The following is a 16,638-nucleotide window of genomic DNA, read 5'->3' as shown; positions in this document are numbered from 1 at the left end:
ATGAACATTGTCTTAAGGTGAAATCTACTGTGAAAATTCTTAAAGAGTTGAGTTTTTTTTGTTGACCTGAGTGTTGAGTAAATGCTTGTGTACCTGCTAGAGACCATGTGTAACTGGTCTGGATCAGATGGTGGATGGTACAGTATTAAGACCCCTGGGGGCTCAGTATTTAACCTGCACTGTCATTTCAAAACTGATTATGGAAACTGTTGATGTTATATGCAAAAAAGACAGAATAACAGTTTTACCTGAATGAGTAATTTTACACTGCTCTACTGTTTAATTCCTCCCCTCAGAAAGAAACTGTAATGTGAGATTGCGTCATTCTGGTATTTAAGGAGAACATGGAGCTGAAGATTAATAAAATTCACTGATATTGGCATTTTTTCCTTCATTTTGGTGTCATGTTTTCAGTTGTGACACATGATCTTATCTTGTTGATATTTTCTGAGGATCATTGTTAGTATCAACATGTAAAGATTGTTCTTGTTCTCAAAATAATTTTTCCGAGTTTCTCAATGTTGCAACAAAAAAGACCAATGTTTCATTCAGTTGTTTCACGGGGCACCTTTTATTGAGTAATATGAACGCCTTCAATAACCATTACTCTCAACTATAAAAACTGGGTGATGCCACGTCTGCTAGGCGAGCCCAGCTCAGTGGAGGCTGATCCCAGGATGTTACCAACCAACACAGGAGAACTTGAAAAAAAAAATGATGACGGAGAAAGGAAAGAAAACGTTGTAAGGAGAAAAAAGGTGAGCGGAGTCAAGAGTCTCTATGTGAGCAGCTGTTTCCTCTGCAAAGCCATCAGCTGGCTCCGTTGAACATAAATGAATGGTCACGGGAAGATGAGATTGTTCCTCTCTACTTCTGGGCAGGGATCATGCTGTCGACTGCCTCTCCCTTCTCCAGCTTCTTCTCCATCTCAACCATCAGTTTGACACCATCAACCACCAGCTGGACCTGCTCCACCTCAGAGGAGCCCAGACGGTCAGCGTTGGAGATGTCGAACACACCTCCCACAGAGGCTGTGTCCACACCACCTAAAGAGGACCAAGGACAGGGGATCAGATACAGATTACACATTAGAGCTCAGGGTGCTGAGACCCCCAGCAGAGATCTTCATGAACCGGCCATGCTGATTCACAGGTGTACGTTTTTAAAAGTGTGCAAATGCATACCTGTTCCACGCTTCTGCAGACGCAGCCTGGTGAGAATCTCGTCGAACTTGGGGTGTGTGCTCAGCTTGGGCAGCTTGACATGGACACCACCACGCAGTCCAGTGCCCAGGTTGGAGGGGCAGGTCAGGATGTACCCGAGATGCTCGTTCCACATGAAGCCATGGTTGTGCTTCTTGAAGATCTCCTCAATCTGTTAAATAAGAAAGAGGATAAGTCAGAGGAACATCCAGCTGCAATCTGCACTGCTTTCTCCAAATCAAATCAGGCTATTTGGACATTTACCCTTTTCAGGCCAACGCAGAAACGCTTGAAGACCTCCCTCATGTTGCCACCCTGCTCCATGGAGATGACACGCAGGTGATCCTCCTCATTGACCCACACCAGGAAGGACTTGTTCTCATTGTGCCTGGATGAAAACAGAAAAGCATTAACATAAAGCCCACAGATACAAAATTAACGTGTAAATCCATACTTAAGTCCGGGTTGTACTCACCAGATGCCCCTGGCATCAGGCCAGTCACGGGCCATACCAGCACAGGTCAGCAGGGGGGAGACTGGCTTGTCGAACAGGAAGTGATCAGTGATCAGCTGCTCCTGCTCGGCATCAGTCATAGACTTCAGGGGGTAGTACTTTCCCTTGAACTCACCATCCAGGCTGGCCAGAGCTGCAGAGAGAGACGCACTGTTAGGCTTCTGCATGTAGGACCATTTAAAGTGATTTAATAGAAAATTAGCAGATTGAAATATTATTGCATGTCTTGTGAAAAGCCTATGGTACACTAATGTAGTCAATTTATTCATAGTTTACCCTCAACGGACAGTTTCTCAATAGCTCTGCGCTCGCCACGACTGTTGTGGGGGGGCAGGGTGAATCCCTTGATGCTACGTCCAGTACGGACACGGCTGGACAGAACATAGTTGGGGTCCAGGTCGTCACCACCCTAATAACAAAAATGATCATGTTTGATTACAAAGTTAAAGTCTTATACAGTGGATATGTTTTCTCTGCAGATTTCTAAGTTTCTAAGAGTCTTAACACAATGAGCCATAGTGCTGTCAGCTCTTGGCTAAAAGTACTGTACCTTCAGGTTCTCAAAGTTCAAGTCGGTCTTGTGCTTGTCAGTAGGCTTGTATCCATTATGACGGTCTGAGATGATGGGGTCCAGAAGCTCCTTGAAGACCTCATAGGACTCCTCATCACCAGCGACGCAGCCAACGGTCATGATGAAGGGGTGACCTAAACATCAGAAGAGAATAGGAAAGCAGGAATTAAAAGATGGAACGAAGATAATAGCTTCTGTACAGTGTGATTATTTAATAAGGGGTTTATTCACAGGCAAATTTAAGAAATGTTTATATAACTGCAGCTCTGTACATATTTGTAGACCTAAATAGGGCAGAATGATCTTATGCTTATTATAAAAATATATATTAGTCTTGAAGTGTGTCTCTGGGCCTCACCAGGGTTGTCGACACCAGTCTGGATGACATCATCCACAGTGTAGCCACTGGGTGTCTGCCTGTCCCTAATCTTGCCATACATTTCCTTGGTAAGAACCTTGGCCATATGGTTGTTGTGGAGGCTCAGGTCGGGGAACTCCTCCTCAACCTTGTAGTTGAGCTTGAAGTTGTTGTGGGTGTTTCCGAAAGGCATGATTGCTTTCTTACACTGCAGAGAGAAAGAAACATTGATGAGAAAAATTTAAGCTGAGACTCACAGCTATTAGAAACCAAGCCTCTAAATTTGAAAGTGTCTCTGAGGGTTGTCTGAATATGTACAACAAATCTTCAGCATTGGAAGATGTGAGATATTCTGCAGGACAGCTGCAAAGCTTGAGTGGGTCAGCATTGGAATCCTGGGAACAAGTGTCGCTCGATTCTCAAAAGCTCAAATGTCCGGTTGAAATAGAATCGGGGGAGGAGTACATGTTGCCTGGGTATTTTTAGCCCCAAAACATGTGACCCTTAACCCTGTCCTTAAAATATCCCCTGCGTTTAAACGTAACATTTATATTATTATGACACAAACAAACTGAGTTTCACAGTTCACATGTTAACAAGTTACACATACCAATCACCTTCATTCTATCAAACTTAGTCTACAGTAGTCTGCATATGTTATACAAATGAACAAGTGCTGCCACTGCTCTGCTAAAACAACATGCTCATCCCCGTTTTCACTTAGCTAACAATAATCTGACAAAGTTCTATTACATCTGATACACAGCAGGGCTCTTTTCTTTAGAGAAGGCATCAAATACATTCAGACAGCCTAGAATTGTTATGTAACAATCTTTGGATTTCATCGAGGACTGCAAGTCCAATATTTATGCAATTCTAAGTGTTTCAAAGGTTCTCCGAATCCACGCATCTGCTCCTCCCCCTTTAAATCAACAAACTAATCATCGCTGTGATAAGTCTTTACCTGCACACCAGACAAGAACAAAAGGTAACAGTCCTCGGGATCAGATCCTGTTCACCACAGCAGAAATAGGGGCACCCAAATCTGGGGGTCCCTGCTGCCAGTTTATATAGCTGGCAAACGCTCTGTCATTGGTCAGGCCATTTTAGTGCCTGCTGAGCCCTCATTGGCCAGAGCCTCTGCAACGATACTCTGAACAGTTTATGAAAGGGTCACATTTACGTCTCAGTCATCCAAGACGGGTACTGCAGCTGTATCCCCACCGCCCCTCTGGCCCCCCTTGGCCCAAACATAGCACCAGTTGGTCAGTGGGAGTGATCAAGTGGGTGGGGGGCATAAAGGTGGGTGAGGGGGGTGTTGGGGGGAGTTGAAGCAGCTGAAAAAAGCTGAGCTTCCCATTTGACAAACATGCTATGGAGATCAGGCCTCTTTGTGTCAGACATAAAGGTTGGACATGCTTTTAGTTCTCTCACGCATAGGAAATGTTGACCAAAGATGCAATTTACCCATCAGGTGATTGACAGAATTTTTTTCTGACAGCTTTCTGGATAAAGGAAATGCTTTAAACATTAGATTATGTCAAACATTTTGGAAATCTAGTATTTTACCCTTGTTTCTTGATAAGAGAAGTAATATGGGTTGTCATGTAACAAAAACCACAAAGACAACAAAGCTCACAGAAACAGTAAGAAAGAATTCATTTATCATCATTTATCAATAAATTGAACAGTATATTCAACTATGAATAAGTGTTTGCTAATCCATTTGAATCTATTACAAGTTAATTAATTGCTTGATATGTTAATGGCCAATAAAAATCAACGACGAAAATAACTTATAAAATATTGGTCTTTGAATTTGACATATTAAAAAGTGGTAAATTAGAAGATAATTTACGAAGAATAACTGGATTCACAAACTGAACTAATTGTAATTTATTTAAATCAGGTATTTAAAAGTGCAACTTCCTTTTGCATTAGCATTTCCATTTCCTTGCTTTTCCTGTAAGCGATTTGATTTACTTTGTCATTTAACTGCTCTTTGGGCCCTGTACTCTTAAAAATAATGCAAATGACGCAGTTAAATAGTCTATTCATTCAGAGATGGAGAAAAAAAGCTGCCTCAGAGCTGCTGCTGAACTTCACTTAAAAAGCACAATAATCTATTTTAAGTTGACACTTAACCACTGACACTACTTTTCCTTTCGAGGGCCACAATAAATTCACTGGAGACCTGTCTAGGTAATCTAGTGTTAAAATATATATTATATTAGATAGCTAAAACATTATTTGGACTGGGTTCAAATGGTTTAAATTAGCTAACTGGTTATTCACAACATTAAATTATGGAAACGGTTGATAATATAAAGAGCTCACCTCAGTAGCAGTTAGCTGTCAATGGACAAAGGAAGTAGCTCATAGAGGAACTTCTTCTGGGATCAACAGAAACTGCTACTGATATGAAGAGGCAGCTGCCTTTGTTCCCACACTGTTTAGCGGCAGCTGCCTATGATGCTACACTGTTTAGAGGCAGCTGCCTATGATGCTACACTGTTTAGAGGCAGCTGCCTGATGCTACACTGTTTAGAGGCAGCTGCCTGATGCTACACTGTTTAGAGGCAGCTGCCTAATGCTACACTGTTTAGAGGCAGCTGCCTCTGTTGCAACACGTGTTTGGGGGCAGTTATGACTGTCACCACACTGTCTGAGAGCAAATATAATGTACCACAACTATTTTAAGTTTACACTTAAAACCCTTTTTACCCTTTTAAAAGGGTTTTTAGTGGTTTTTCCTTACTCTTGTTGAGGGTTAAGAAAGCCCTATGAGACAAATTGTGATTTGTGAATATGGGCTATACAAATAAAATTTTATTGATTGACTACCTTTCCTCGCGATAAATTCCAGTCCAGGTAATCTAGTGGTAGGTTCAATTATACTACCGAGCTAAAAATGTCATTGTACTGAGTTTAAATAGGTTAAAAAGAGCTAACTGGTTATTTTAGCTTTGAATCGGACTAAATGTGGTTTTAGTTTCCTTATTATGAACAATATATCTAATGCGCAGAATGGCCCTCCATGTACCCATACACGCCGCCGGTCAGTGACTTTGTAGAAGAACAGTGAAACACAGAGTTTCTCTGGTCACAGCTGCTCAGTGATCAGCACCACTGCGTCATGATCAGAGCAGAAGCTGCAGCTAGTTTGTACCGAGCTGGAGTTTCTGTGTCCTCCTCCACTCTGCTCTCACTTGAACTTATAAACACTCATCATGGCGGCTGTGGCTGAGGGGTAGAGTGGTCATCCTCCAACCTGAAGGTCGGCAGTTCGATCCCCATTCTGACCCATCTGCATGCCTGTTACGGTTAGATGAAAGGAGATGGACCCAGGAGCAGAGGTATTTAACAAAAAGTGTATTTAATATAAAAAGAATCTTAACTAGACAAAAACACAAAACATAAACAATAAAAGAGTGGAAAAACTGGAAGAACAAGACAAGAACAAAAGGACAAAAACACAAGGAAGCTTACAAGAGGCTCAGGAGATCAGGCCAGGGCAGAAACGCAGGAAAGGACAGCACCATGGAACATCGACAAGAGCAACAAGAGGAACCAGAACAAGAACAGCAAGACAGCAAGAACGCAAGAACAATCCGACAAGGACAAAGGGAAGGACAGAGGCTTATATCTCACCATGTTAAAGCCCTATGAGACGAATTGTAATTTGTGAATATGGGCTATACAAATAAAATTTGATTGATTGATTGATTGATTATATACACAGAGGGAAGGCAGGGCCAATTAAACACAAGTGAAACACATGAGGACTGGGGAAGACAATCACCAACAGGAAGTGAAGATAGAAACAACACACAAGGAACAGAGACTACAAAATAAAGTAGGAAACAGAAACACAGAGTGCAAACATGGAAACAACTCAAACATAAACAACAGAGATCTAACAGATAAACATACACATGACCGTACGTTTGTCACCTAAATCATCCCAATAAAAAATTTACTATGAACCTGAACTAGTTCATTTTCATCTGCATGAACTGAACTTGGAACTCGTTCTTTTTAAGTGTGAACTGGCTCAACTCTGCTTCTACAGATGGTCTCAGATTCAGATTTCACATTCACTTTAATTGTATAAAGTTTGGTTGTTTGTTTGATATAAAAAAGAAAAGAAAAAGGTTTTATTCAACCATCCTATATTTGCTAAAAAAAAATGTTTATGATAAGGGTTATCTTTGAGTTTGATAAAAAAAAGGTTAGGGTTAAATTCTAAATAACATCATCCTCTGTTTGCTCAGATGCATAGCAAAGACAGCCAAATTTAATTTTGTGTGGTATGTTTTAGTTGATTACTTACTTAATAATCCTCACTTGGACTTTTCATCTATAAAAAGCAAACGGTGAAATGGATATATCAGCATTCTGTCATTTATCTTTCTGTTCCCACAACATAATATAATATGCTAAACTCAGAAGCAGTTAGCTGTCAATGGACAAAGGAAAAGCAGTAAGGGCAATCTCAAATTGTGGCAATGGTAGCTCGTAGAGAGAGGCACTTTCCACTGTCAACAGAAACTGCTACATATGTAGAGGCAGTTGCCTCTGATGCCAGACTGCTAAAGGCAGCTGCCTTTGTCGCCACTACTTTTAAGTAGCTGCTTCAGTTGCCACACTTTTTGGAGGCAGTTGCTGCCTCTGTTGCCACATTGTTTTTAGGCAGCTGCTGCCTCGTTCTCACACTGTTTTAGGCAGCTGCCTTTGTTGCCACACTATTTGGAGGAAGCTGTCACAGTTGCCACAAGTGTTTGCAGTTGTCACTCCAAAGAGAGACTCACAAAATGTTACTTTCCAAATGCATATAAAACCATCTACAGTTTTGTTTACTATCATAAGTTTGCTTTGGCCCAAATATTTAACATAGGACAGGATCTCATAGGCCTTCGGCAAGGACTCTTCGTTAAATACACTAACATCCATAAAAACATTTAAAATAGACTTCTTGTTACTCCTTCAACCTCAAAATATTTTTTACGAGTTTTGAACTTCCATGGTGTAAAAGCATCAGTACATACCGTGTCAGTGATGGTTACAGTGTGGCAACAGAGGCAGCAGATCCCTCAAAACAAAGGTTGGAGCTGCCGCGGCAGGTGCCCTAATGCAGCCTGGCAGCACCCCAAGCTTCCGTTCAATGAGATAAAACATAGGCAAAGCATTAACAGCATTTAAGGAGAATCAGTACATATAGGACAATAAACAATAAACAAGCATGTTTCTCAGTAGGGGAGAGCGGGGTAATGTGGGACATCGGGTAATGTGAGACACCCCCTGTATATAGGCAACGGAACACATTTGCGGTCATGTGACCATTATGTTTTCAAGCCCCTCCCATTCCCCCCTTGCCATGAAGGAGAAGTTGGTGCTGGTGCTGTGGAAATAAGTTTTTTCACCAAATTTTCTTGCTTTGAACTTAATCAACTGTTGTGTCAAAACAAATTGAATCAGGTAGAAAAACTTATATCATACATGTTGGTGAACTTCCAACATATAAAACCATGTGATTGATGCTAGCTGAAGATTAGCCTGAATTGCTATGAGATGTTGTTTTTCTAAAACAGTGACTGTGGGGTAAAGTGGGACAGTGTCTCACTTTACCCCACCATGAAGCACAAGTTAAGTTTAGTCTTAAACATATTTAAGTGTTATATTACATTATATATGTTTTATTTTTAATGTCATAAACATTGTAGAAAAGCCATCATGCCAAGAAACTATATACCAGGAAGACAACCTGGGGCCAAACACGCCTCGCAGAGATGGAGAGTGCAGCCGCTGAGGTCATGCAAGGAAAGAAGTCCTTAAGAAAAGCTGGAAGGGATAGAAATATTGATAAGACAACCCTCAAAAGATTCATAAAGAAAAAAGAGAAAGGGAAAGTAAAATCAGTAGCCTGGGGTGCAGTAGCTAAGGTAAAGAGAATATTCACAGATGAGATGGAGGAGGAGCTTGCCAAACACTTGAAACAACTAGCTGACCAGTTCCATGGCCTTGCTCCAGTTAAGTGCCGTGAACTGGCATTTGAATACGGAGAGAAAAACAATATCCCTGTCCCTGCCAATTGGACAGAGAAACAATGTGCAGTTAAGCTAGGGTAAGAAAGAGATCACATCTCACCTAGTTTGATTTGTTACAAATGTCAGATTTGTATTTCTAAAACATCACACTAAATTCAGGTTTCATATCAAAATTAATTATTTCCAGAAAAATATATTCTTATGGAAAGAACTGAACAGCACATGTCCTCAAAGTTCCTCAATTAAATGTTTAATTGGGTAAACCCTTAAAAATAAGTGACCCTTTTTTTCAGATTTTCCAGCCTCCTCCCACAGCTAAAGACATGACGATTGGGTATCGGCTAACTGGCAACTAATGGATGTGACTGCATGGTCATTTGCTTCTGTATGTTGGCCCTGTGGTATGATGGTGACCTGTTTAGGTTGTACTCAGCCTTTTGCCCAGGCATTATTAATTCATCAACTCATTTTATTTGTTTACATGAACAGGACCAAACTTCAGTTTATCATGATGACCCACCTAGAAAAGGCAGCATACCCCTTTATCTCACCCACAACACAACCTAAACTGTCCCAGGGCTTCATGGTCACTCTGTCCAAATGCAACCGAGTGTGCCAGTTCTCAAGAGCACACACTCAAACCTCAACAAAACGACCCATTACTGGTCCACCTCCAGCTCACCTTGGGTTCAGCAAAAACTTAACACCCACACTTTCATAAGAATAACTGTTTGCAGGGTTTTGGATAGGATACCATGAAGTTATGCAGATCTTAATGCTGTGTTGGGGCTGATGTTAACCCCATGCAACCTGCAGAGGAAGGAATGTCAAACCAGAAGATCAAACTCAGTTCTGTTCTGATTGATATGCCGCTTATAAGAAATTGAATCTTCGATGGAATACTGACAGTCAGATGGACCGTGAGGATGAAAGATGATGCCATGTTTGACATTAGTTTCATTTGCACACGTCTTTGACACGGTTATGTCTCAAATGTTTGACACGATATTACCAGTGCTTATAACATGCAGCTGCTCTGTACACTTTATGAATTAAGTTTTGCCTGGAAGAATTTAAATGGTTTCCTGCCGGCAAGAGCCTCATTATTTTAAATTCTCAATATATCATCCATTTAATGTAGTTACATGATATCCCCCTCCACTGAAACTCAAAACCCAAGTTTAGAACCAGCTATCCCTCTCAAATTGATTGACAGGTCTTTAACAGAGACCAAAAAAGAACAAAATGTACAGGGTATCTCTGTACATTTAATTTATTATACAGTGATGTTTGTTGATACAAATTCCCTGTAATTCCAATCATGCCAAATTGACAAAAGACCCAAAAATGTTATTGTCATCATTCTGACTACATTTGCTATTTTAGAACTGAATTAAATATATATTTGTGTTGTAAAAAAGACAAAATAAAATCTATGTTTCTGTCATCAAATAAAGTCAAAACAGCCCGCTCTCTCTGTCGGATGAGGTGAGAAGGCTGGTCTCCACACTGTGTTGGTGCACTGTTGCTGTGCAAGCTACATCACCCCACGCATTTTAAGTATGTTAAGACGAAAGAGTAAAGGTGCATCAACCGTTCAACAGGGACGTTATCACAGGCACTGTACCAATAGGGGTTGGGGCTGGTGGGGGCGTCCCCGTCTGTGGGATGTCCCATCCAACTTTGACTGGTTCACACCTGCTCCTTCCAGTCCTCTGTATCATTAACACCCACTGTCATCCAGCAAGTAGATCCACACTCGTATCCCTTTCACATACCTCTGTACACGCAAGACCTTCTGCTTTCTATGCATAAATGTTCTATAACTACTTGTGTTGTACTTTGCCATGTGTTCAATTTTTCTGCTTTGCCACTGAAAGCTAGTGTTCAGAGACATAGAGGTGAGGAGAGTCAGCTGGTCACTGTGCCCTTGCCTTGAATTGAAACCCCGTCTCATGTTACCCAGCTGTCTGCTGCCATGTCCTGAGAGGGGGAGTTTTAACAAAATTAGGTTCTGTGCATGTTTTCAGGTTTCTTTCTTTCTTTCATTTTTCTCCTTGACAAACTCTATTTACTGAAAAAATATTTACAAAAACGATGAGAGACAGAATTCAACAGTTAGCAGTAAAGGTTACTTTATACTTAGAATCACCAGGAGAAATGTTTTATTGTTGCAAGTTTCCAATTCTCCATAAATCAGTCTTGCCCTTTAACCAATGGAGCGTTTTATATCACGAGTAAAGTGAACTGATTACTGCGAATACCTTTAATTTACATGGGAAGAGACTATTTTTTTACAGTTTATTTCTGATATATAAGCTACTGTTTGTAATTAACAATAAATTTGGCTAACTTTAAGTCTCTATAAGGAAGTTCTATGACCTACAAATATGTCACCAGATATTGCGGCAATACCTTCTGACATTTCACCCAGGGCAATTAAATATTGCCAGTCTGGAACACTTATGCAACAGGGCAGTAATATGATGCATGCGCTTTACGCCAATGTCACCCACATAGTTCCTCAAGCATCGCACAACACGGAAACATTCAAGCCACAGAAATATTCACCTGGCACAGCTTGGACATTATCTGATTGAGGATAGTTCTAATGTATTTTTGTCATAAGATGGAGCTGGATTATTTTTTCCCTAACCCATCTATGTACATGTGTTGCATATATTGGGCTTTTTTGTATTTTATCTGCCTCATATCCGGCCCTGTTTAAAAATTACAAAAATTATGTTTATTATGAGGACTACAATTGCTGGTTGAGTTTTCCCATCTCGGAACACTCTCTTAAGACATATAAAACCTGACCCTTGGAAAGGAATTCATGCCAACTGCACTGACCTGTGTTAGAATAGCACAGTGTCAAGCTGCAGCTGTGTGCCATAGTACCCTGAGTACTTGGTCAGAGCAAATTATGGGTCAGTTAAGTGGAAATATGCAGTTGCACTACCTCTTCCTGGAGTAATGAGACCTATCAGCTGTTCCATCAATTAGAAACCATTTCAGTGATTGGAGAAGTAACACTATGTGCTTGGCAACCAATTACAATGATGTAGTAAGCCTCTATAAATAACACCTTTATGGCAGACTATTTCAATATTCTCTCCCACATTAAATTCAACACCTGTCCATAGAGAAGTTGCTGGGAGATGCAGAAAATGCACAAGATATAAAGTTGAAGGAACCATATCATTTCCAAAAGTTTGTTTTATCTACTGACACAAACCTTTCAAACCCTGAATGAAGGCTCAAACCGTTTTGAATGATGATTTTGTTAAATTGACAAAATTAGTTTTTTATTCTATAATATAAAGTAACAATGCAGGCCTGGGTTGGTGTTCTTGTTGCAGTGCTTGTTGCAGTACTGGTGTTGGTCTTTCTCCATTGAAAGATAAGCCACTAGTGTCAAATGTACTGTACATAGTGTGGTCACGAGGAGGCTATAATTATAGCAGGCTTGCTGGTCCATCTGCACCCTGTCAAACAGGAGCCTCCGCCCACCCTGACCCCTGATTCAATTTCATCGAGTCAGTTCTCCATCAATCTCAGACTTGACTACATATCTCCAAGCTTTAGTGAAACCTGCATCAATATGGGATCTGATTAACTTGACCTTGCATAATTACTGTATTAAACAGATGTAGCTGCCTTGGTGCTGTGCCAGTCAACATTAAGCTAGACTCCTTCAAATTTCGAGTAGCTTCAAATTTGAGGTGATCAATCAGTGGTCTAATTAAACAAATGATCACTAATCATCATGATATGCACTTCATGCATGCATTGCACAGCAATCAGACAAAAAATACATTTTATCATAAAACTGTGGGTTAAGTGAGGGGTGGGACGTGGCATTTGTCCTTCACTTCCTCCCTTCACCACAGTATTAAATCATGATTCATCCAGGTGCTGTTACTAAGCAAATAGGTATGGCCCTCTCAATAGGATTAACCGGACTGAAACACATGAACACTATGTGCTCTAGTTGGAAAATATTCATCTGAGCGTATCAAATATGAATCAGTGCATCTGAATGAATGAATGAATTAAGGGCAGAGGCCGGAGTACAGAACAGTATGTAATGGTCGTTGCACATGTGATGTGACTGTTGAACTTTGCAATGTAATGTGAATCTACACCTGGCTCACTGCCATGTATATGTATATATAGTGGTAATCTAGTTTAAAGTTCAAGTTTCACATTTAAAGGTTTGTCTTCAGTTTGTGTTACACATGGCCGGTCTCAAATGTATCTGTTCTTTTTATTGTCCTTGTGAGTGATTATGGCTTTTTTTACATATTTACTTTTACATTTCTATGAGGTCATATTTTATTTTAAACCAAACTAAAAGACAAAGCAGTAGATAAATTGACTTTGAGTTGCCCGTATGATACATCCTTCAAAAACCCTGAAACTAAACCTGAAACTTCGTGGCACCAACCCTCCTCTGTCATGTCAAATATGTGTGAAATAGGCGGTGCTCTGCTCTAACTCTGATTCCAGCTGCGCGCCAGCATCGTTATTGGAGGGGATTCTTCTTCATCTGCTAAGTGCAGAGCTAATGTGTGTATCACCCCTCCAGTGAGGCTAGAGCTGATTGTTCATCTGCTTTACCACTTGAATGGATTAACTCATGAATTATCAGGCAGACAGAGTTCACCTCTAACAGACGCAGGTCAGCAAACCCACAATGCACAGGGGCACAGGGGTAGTCGACAGGTGTCGTATGACTATTTGGACATCACCATGCGAGGAAGTTCTCTCAACCTAAGTGTCTGTATGTGCATTGTTTTTCAACACTTAATGCTGCTGATATGTTTTTAAAAAACTCACTCTCCATGCTGACTTGTTACATGACTTGGTTATTTGAAATTTGAATTCAAGCTTGGATTTCCTCTATCGAATTTATAGATATTAAATAGTTGACTGCTCCCACCACAGAGCCCAACTGTTATCTGATTGGGTTTAAAAACTCTTATGTTTTTTTTTATTGTCTATCCATACAGTAACACATAACTAGCAGCTTTGCTCATGTCACTAAATGTCTGTTACATAATCTCACTGTGTGTTGACCCACTTTTCCGCCACAGCCTGTGGCCTCACTCAAGGGACATACAGCCTGTGGCCTCACTCAAGGGACAAACAGCCTGTGGCCTCACTCAAGGGACACACACTTCAAGTTCTAAGCCCTGTCATTGCAGCTACCTACATAACATACAGCACTGCTTTGTTTTTAGGGATATTTGCACAGTATGGTCGGTGCAGCAGCCCGTCAGACACACTGTCTGCCTCCCCCTGTTGCTTCCCTGGCTCACTGCCATCCATGAACCCTGCTGCCTCTGGCTCCTTATTTCATTGACAGCTGAACTATAAATTAGCCCCTGTGGCATATGCTGCTTACGTCCAACCTGCACCTGCCTTCCACTGTTTAAAGAACACACAGTGTCCTGGATGATGGACACACAATCATACAGGCTTATATTCTTTATGATCCCTCAAGTGAGGCATAGAAATTATATATTTTTGTATTCTCAATCTGAACAAGTGGAACAGCTTTTAGTGTCTATGGAGTCCAGGATATATACTATGTCTCAGCCTATAACCAGTGATAGAGATATTTGGAAATAAGGGTTTTTGTGCAAGTCAAACCATGGCTGCTGTGAGTCCATGCATGGTAATGGTCAATGTATTTGACTGAGCAAGAGCATCTACCCTTTGAAGTCTGTAGCCATAATTTCATACTTCAGACCTGTTTTCATTGCTGTCTGTCAGTTGGATCACAATTAAACTTCTGAACCCATTTTCTTGAAACCTGTGGAGGTGGGAGTGCAGGATATGAACCAAGAATTTAATGGGCAATCCATTGATTTATAGCAATAAGTTACTTAATTTGTACCTGTAGGTAGATTTGTTTTGCAGCAATAAAAAGAAAAGGCATCCATCCAAAACAGTACAAATACCTTGAGTTAAGTCGGAGTCTTTAAATATGTGACAAATACTGAGAGAATGGAGCTTGACAATTAGAGGATTTATGTAGAGCAGTCAAGCTGCATTATGGAAAATGTAGGATCCCGTGTGTATGGGGCTTCACATAAAATATCTCACCCTTAATTATTCTGATCTGGACCTTTTGTTTTCATATCTAAAGTCTGTCTTTCACAAGTCTCCCATCTTTATGGAGGTGCAATACAAAATTGCTAACAGAGATGAACTGTCAGGGTTTAAAAGTGTAGGCCTCTGTATGTTGCTGCTCGACTGAATCCAGTGAACTGTTCAGGAGCATTGTTCTTGCATTTGCTTCCTGGTTGCAGCTGCAGCAAAGGCTTTTATGCTGAGAATACAGAAATCATGGGTTCTGGAAAACATACTGTATTTGCTATATGGTTCAGACTTTAAATCTGCCAATATACACTATTCCAGTATGCATGCTAGTGTATGTGAAGTTGAGTTTCCTTCTGAGTGCATTTTCCATCCACAAGATGGAGACATTTGAAAAGTATTTGCTGTGCATGCTACTGCCCTTCATCCCATGTTCTGCTCGACAATCAAATCAGTGTAGATCACATTCACATAAATGCCACTCACAAACAAGCTATTTACACTGTCACAGTCAATCAGGGCAGTAAAATAATCTGCAACAACACCACTGATACATCTACATACATCTACATGTTTCCAATTCTTAAAGGAACACATTACTAACGAAAATCTGACTTTCCACAACCGCAAGACATAATAAATAGATATGTGTGTCAAAAGAAAGAGGGTGACATTGTCAACACTAAAAGCAAAATAATTATTTAACATGAAGCCATTGTATCAAATACTTTTTTACATACAGAAGTTTAAATATATTACTACTGTACTTTCATTTTTGTAACCAATGAACAAAACTAGCAATTATTTTATGAAGATTAACAGGTTCATTAGTAATAAACTTTTCTTTTGTGAATTTTTTGTAAATTGCATGTTTCCTCATTCCTCAGGGTGATGCATTTTTACAGTTGTTGATAACTCACTTAATTACAAAACTTTATTAATGTGCAAAACATAAAAATCCTTAGCAACTCGAGATCAGCAGCTTAGTTTGACCTTTGACCCTTCGGAATGATAGGAAAGAGAATAGTTTAAGAGTCAATGCCACCAGGAATCAGTAAAAGGTGAAGCCTTTCTGCTGGGACATAATACTTGCAACTGTGCTTAGTAAACGTCCAGACATTTATATACATTTTAAGGTCTAGACATGTTATCTAATGTAAACATGTAAAATCTTGACTCTTTATATCTGGAGCTGAAGTTCAAAGTTTATTTCAATAAATTAAGTTATTTTCAGGTTTTCTTCTAAATGCACCAAAGTACTAGATCCGAAGTATGTTTAGATATAAATAAACCGTTTGATGTCTGACTGGTTTTGGACCTTATTCAGCCTGGTTGTTGTATTTAGTCATGTTCAGAGATGTTGATACTTTAACCACAATGAAATGCTTTTAGCTTGTTAGTATGACTTTTGACATTTGTTTTGTGATTTTTAGAGATGAAAAAAGCAATTTGTTGAATTCAGTTATACCCATGGTACACTGTGCATCTGCACATTACAAACCACTGACAGTTTTGTCCAAATAAAGACAAATGTTTTTACTATTCAATAACTGCTGCTCGGTCGGTTAATGACCAACAGACTGATAACAGTTTTCCTGTCTGGAAGTTGGATTTCCCACTCTCACTTAGCTCCCATCCCATGTTTTTATTCAACCAGTTGTCCAATTGATCTGAATCTTGAATTTTGATCAAATTCAGGCTTCAGGAGTGGCCCTGTGGGCTGAGACTAGATTACAGATTAAAAAAAGTGAGAGTTAACAAGGTAATCTTCTTCTCTTCTCCTCCAATCTCGTTACCAGATATAATAATAATAATAATAATAATAATAATAATAATAA

General features: G+C 40.0%; 1 protein-coding gene across 1 annotated transcript; it reads right to left on the bottom strand.

The window, feature by feature from the left end:
• Window positions 1–552: 552 nt before the first annotated feature.
• On the bottom strand, window positions 553–3,733 carry ckma (creatine kinase, muscle a). The gene is made up of 8 exons (XM_053442292.1): window positions 3,610–3,733; window positions 2,646–2,853; window positions 2,267–2,421; window positions 1,993–2,125; window positions 1,678–1,849; window positions 1,467–1,590; window positions 1,185–1,374; window positions 553–1,046 (listed from the first exon to the last, which is right to left on the bottom strand). Exons 2-8 carry the CDS (start codon window positions 2,836–2,838, stop codon window positions 868–870), a joined length of 1,146 nt encoding a protein of 381 aa, XP_053298267.1. The 5' UTR covers window positions 2,839–2,853; window positions 3,610–3,733; the 3' UTR covers window positions 553–867.
• Window positions 3,734–16,638: the final 12,905 nt, after the last annotated feature.

The sequence above is a fragment of the Pleuronectes platessa genome, chromosome 15 (genome assembly GCF_947347685.1).
Source record: "Pleuronectes platessa chromosome 15, fPlePla1.1, whole genome shotgun sequence".
Taxonomy (NCBI): domain Eukaryota; kingdom Metazoa; phylum Chordata; class Actinopteri; order Pleuronectiformes; family Pleuronectidae; genus Pleuronectes; species Pleuronectes platessa.
Note: the sequence above shows the minus strand (reverse complement) of the source record. Positions and strands in the feature narration are given on the sequence as shown.

Excerpts from the sequence above, each read along its gene's own strand:
- ckma (XM_053442292.1), bottom strand. The coding sequence starts at position 2,838 with ATGCCTTTCGGAAACACCCACAACAACTTCAAGCTCAACTACAAGGTT. Across the intron at positions 2,422-2,645 it reads GACTGGTGTCGACAACCCTG|GTCACCCCTTCATCATGACC; the intron begins GTGAGGCCCAGA and ends TCTGATGTTTAG. Across the intron at positions 1,591-1,677 it reads CCTGATGCCAGGGGCATCTG|GCACAATGAGAACAAGTCCT; the intron begins GTGAGTACAACC and ends GTTTTCATCCAG.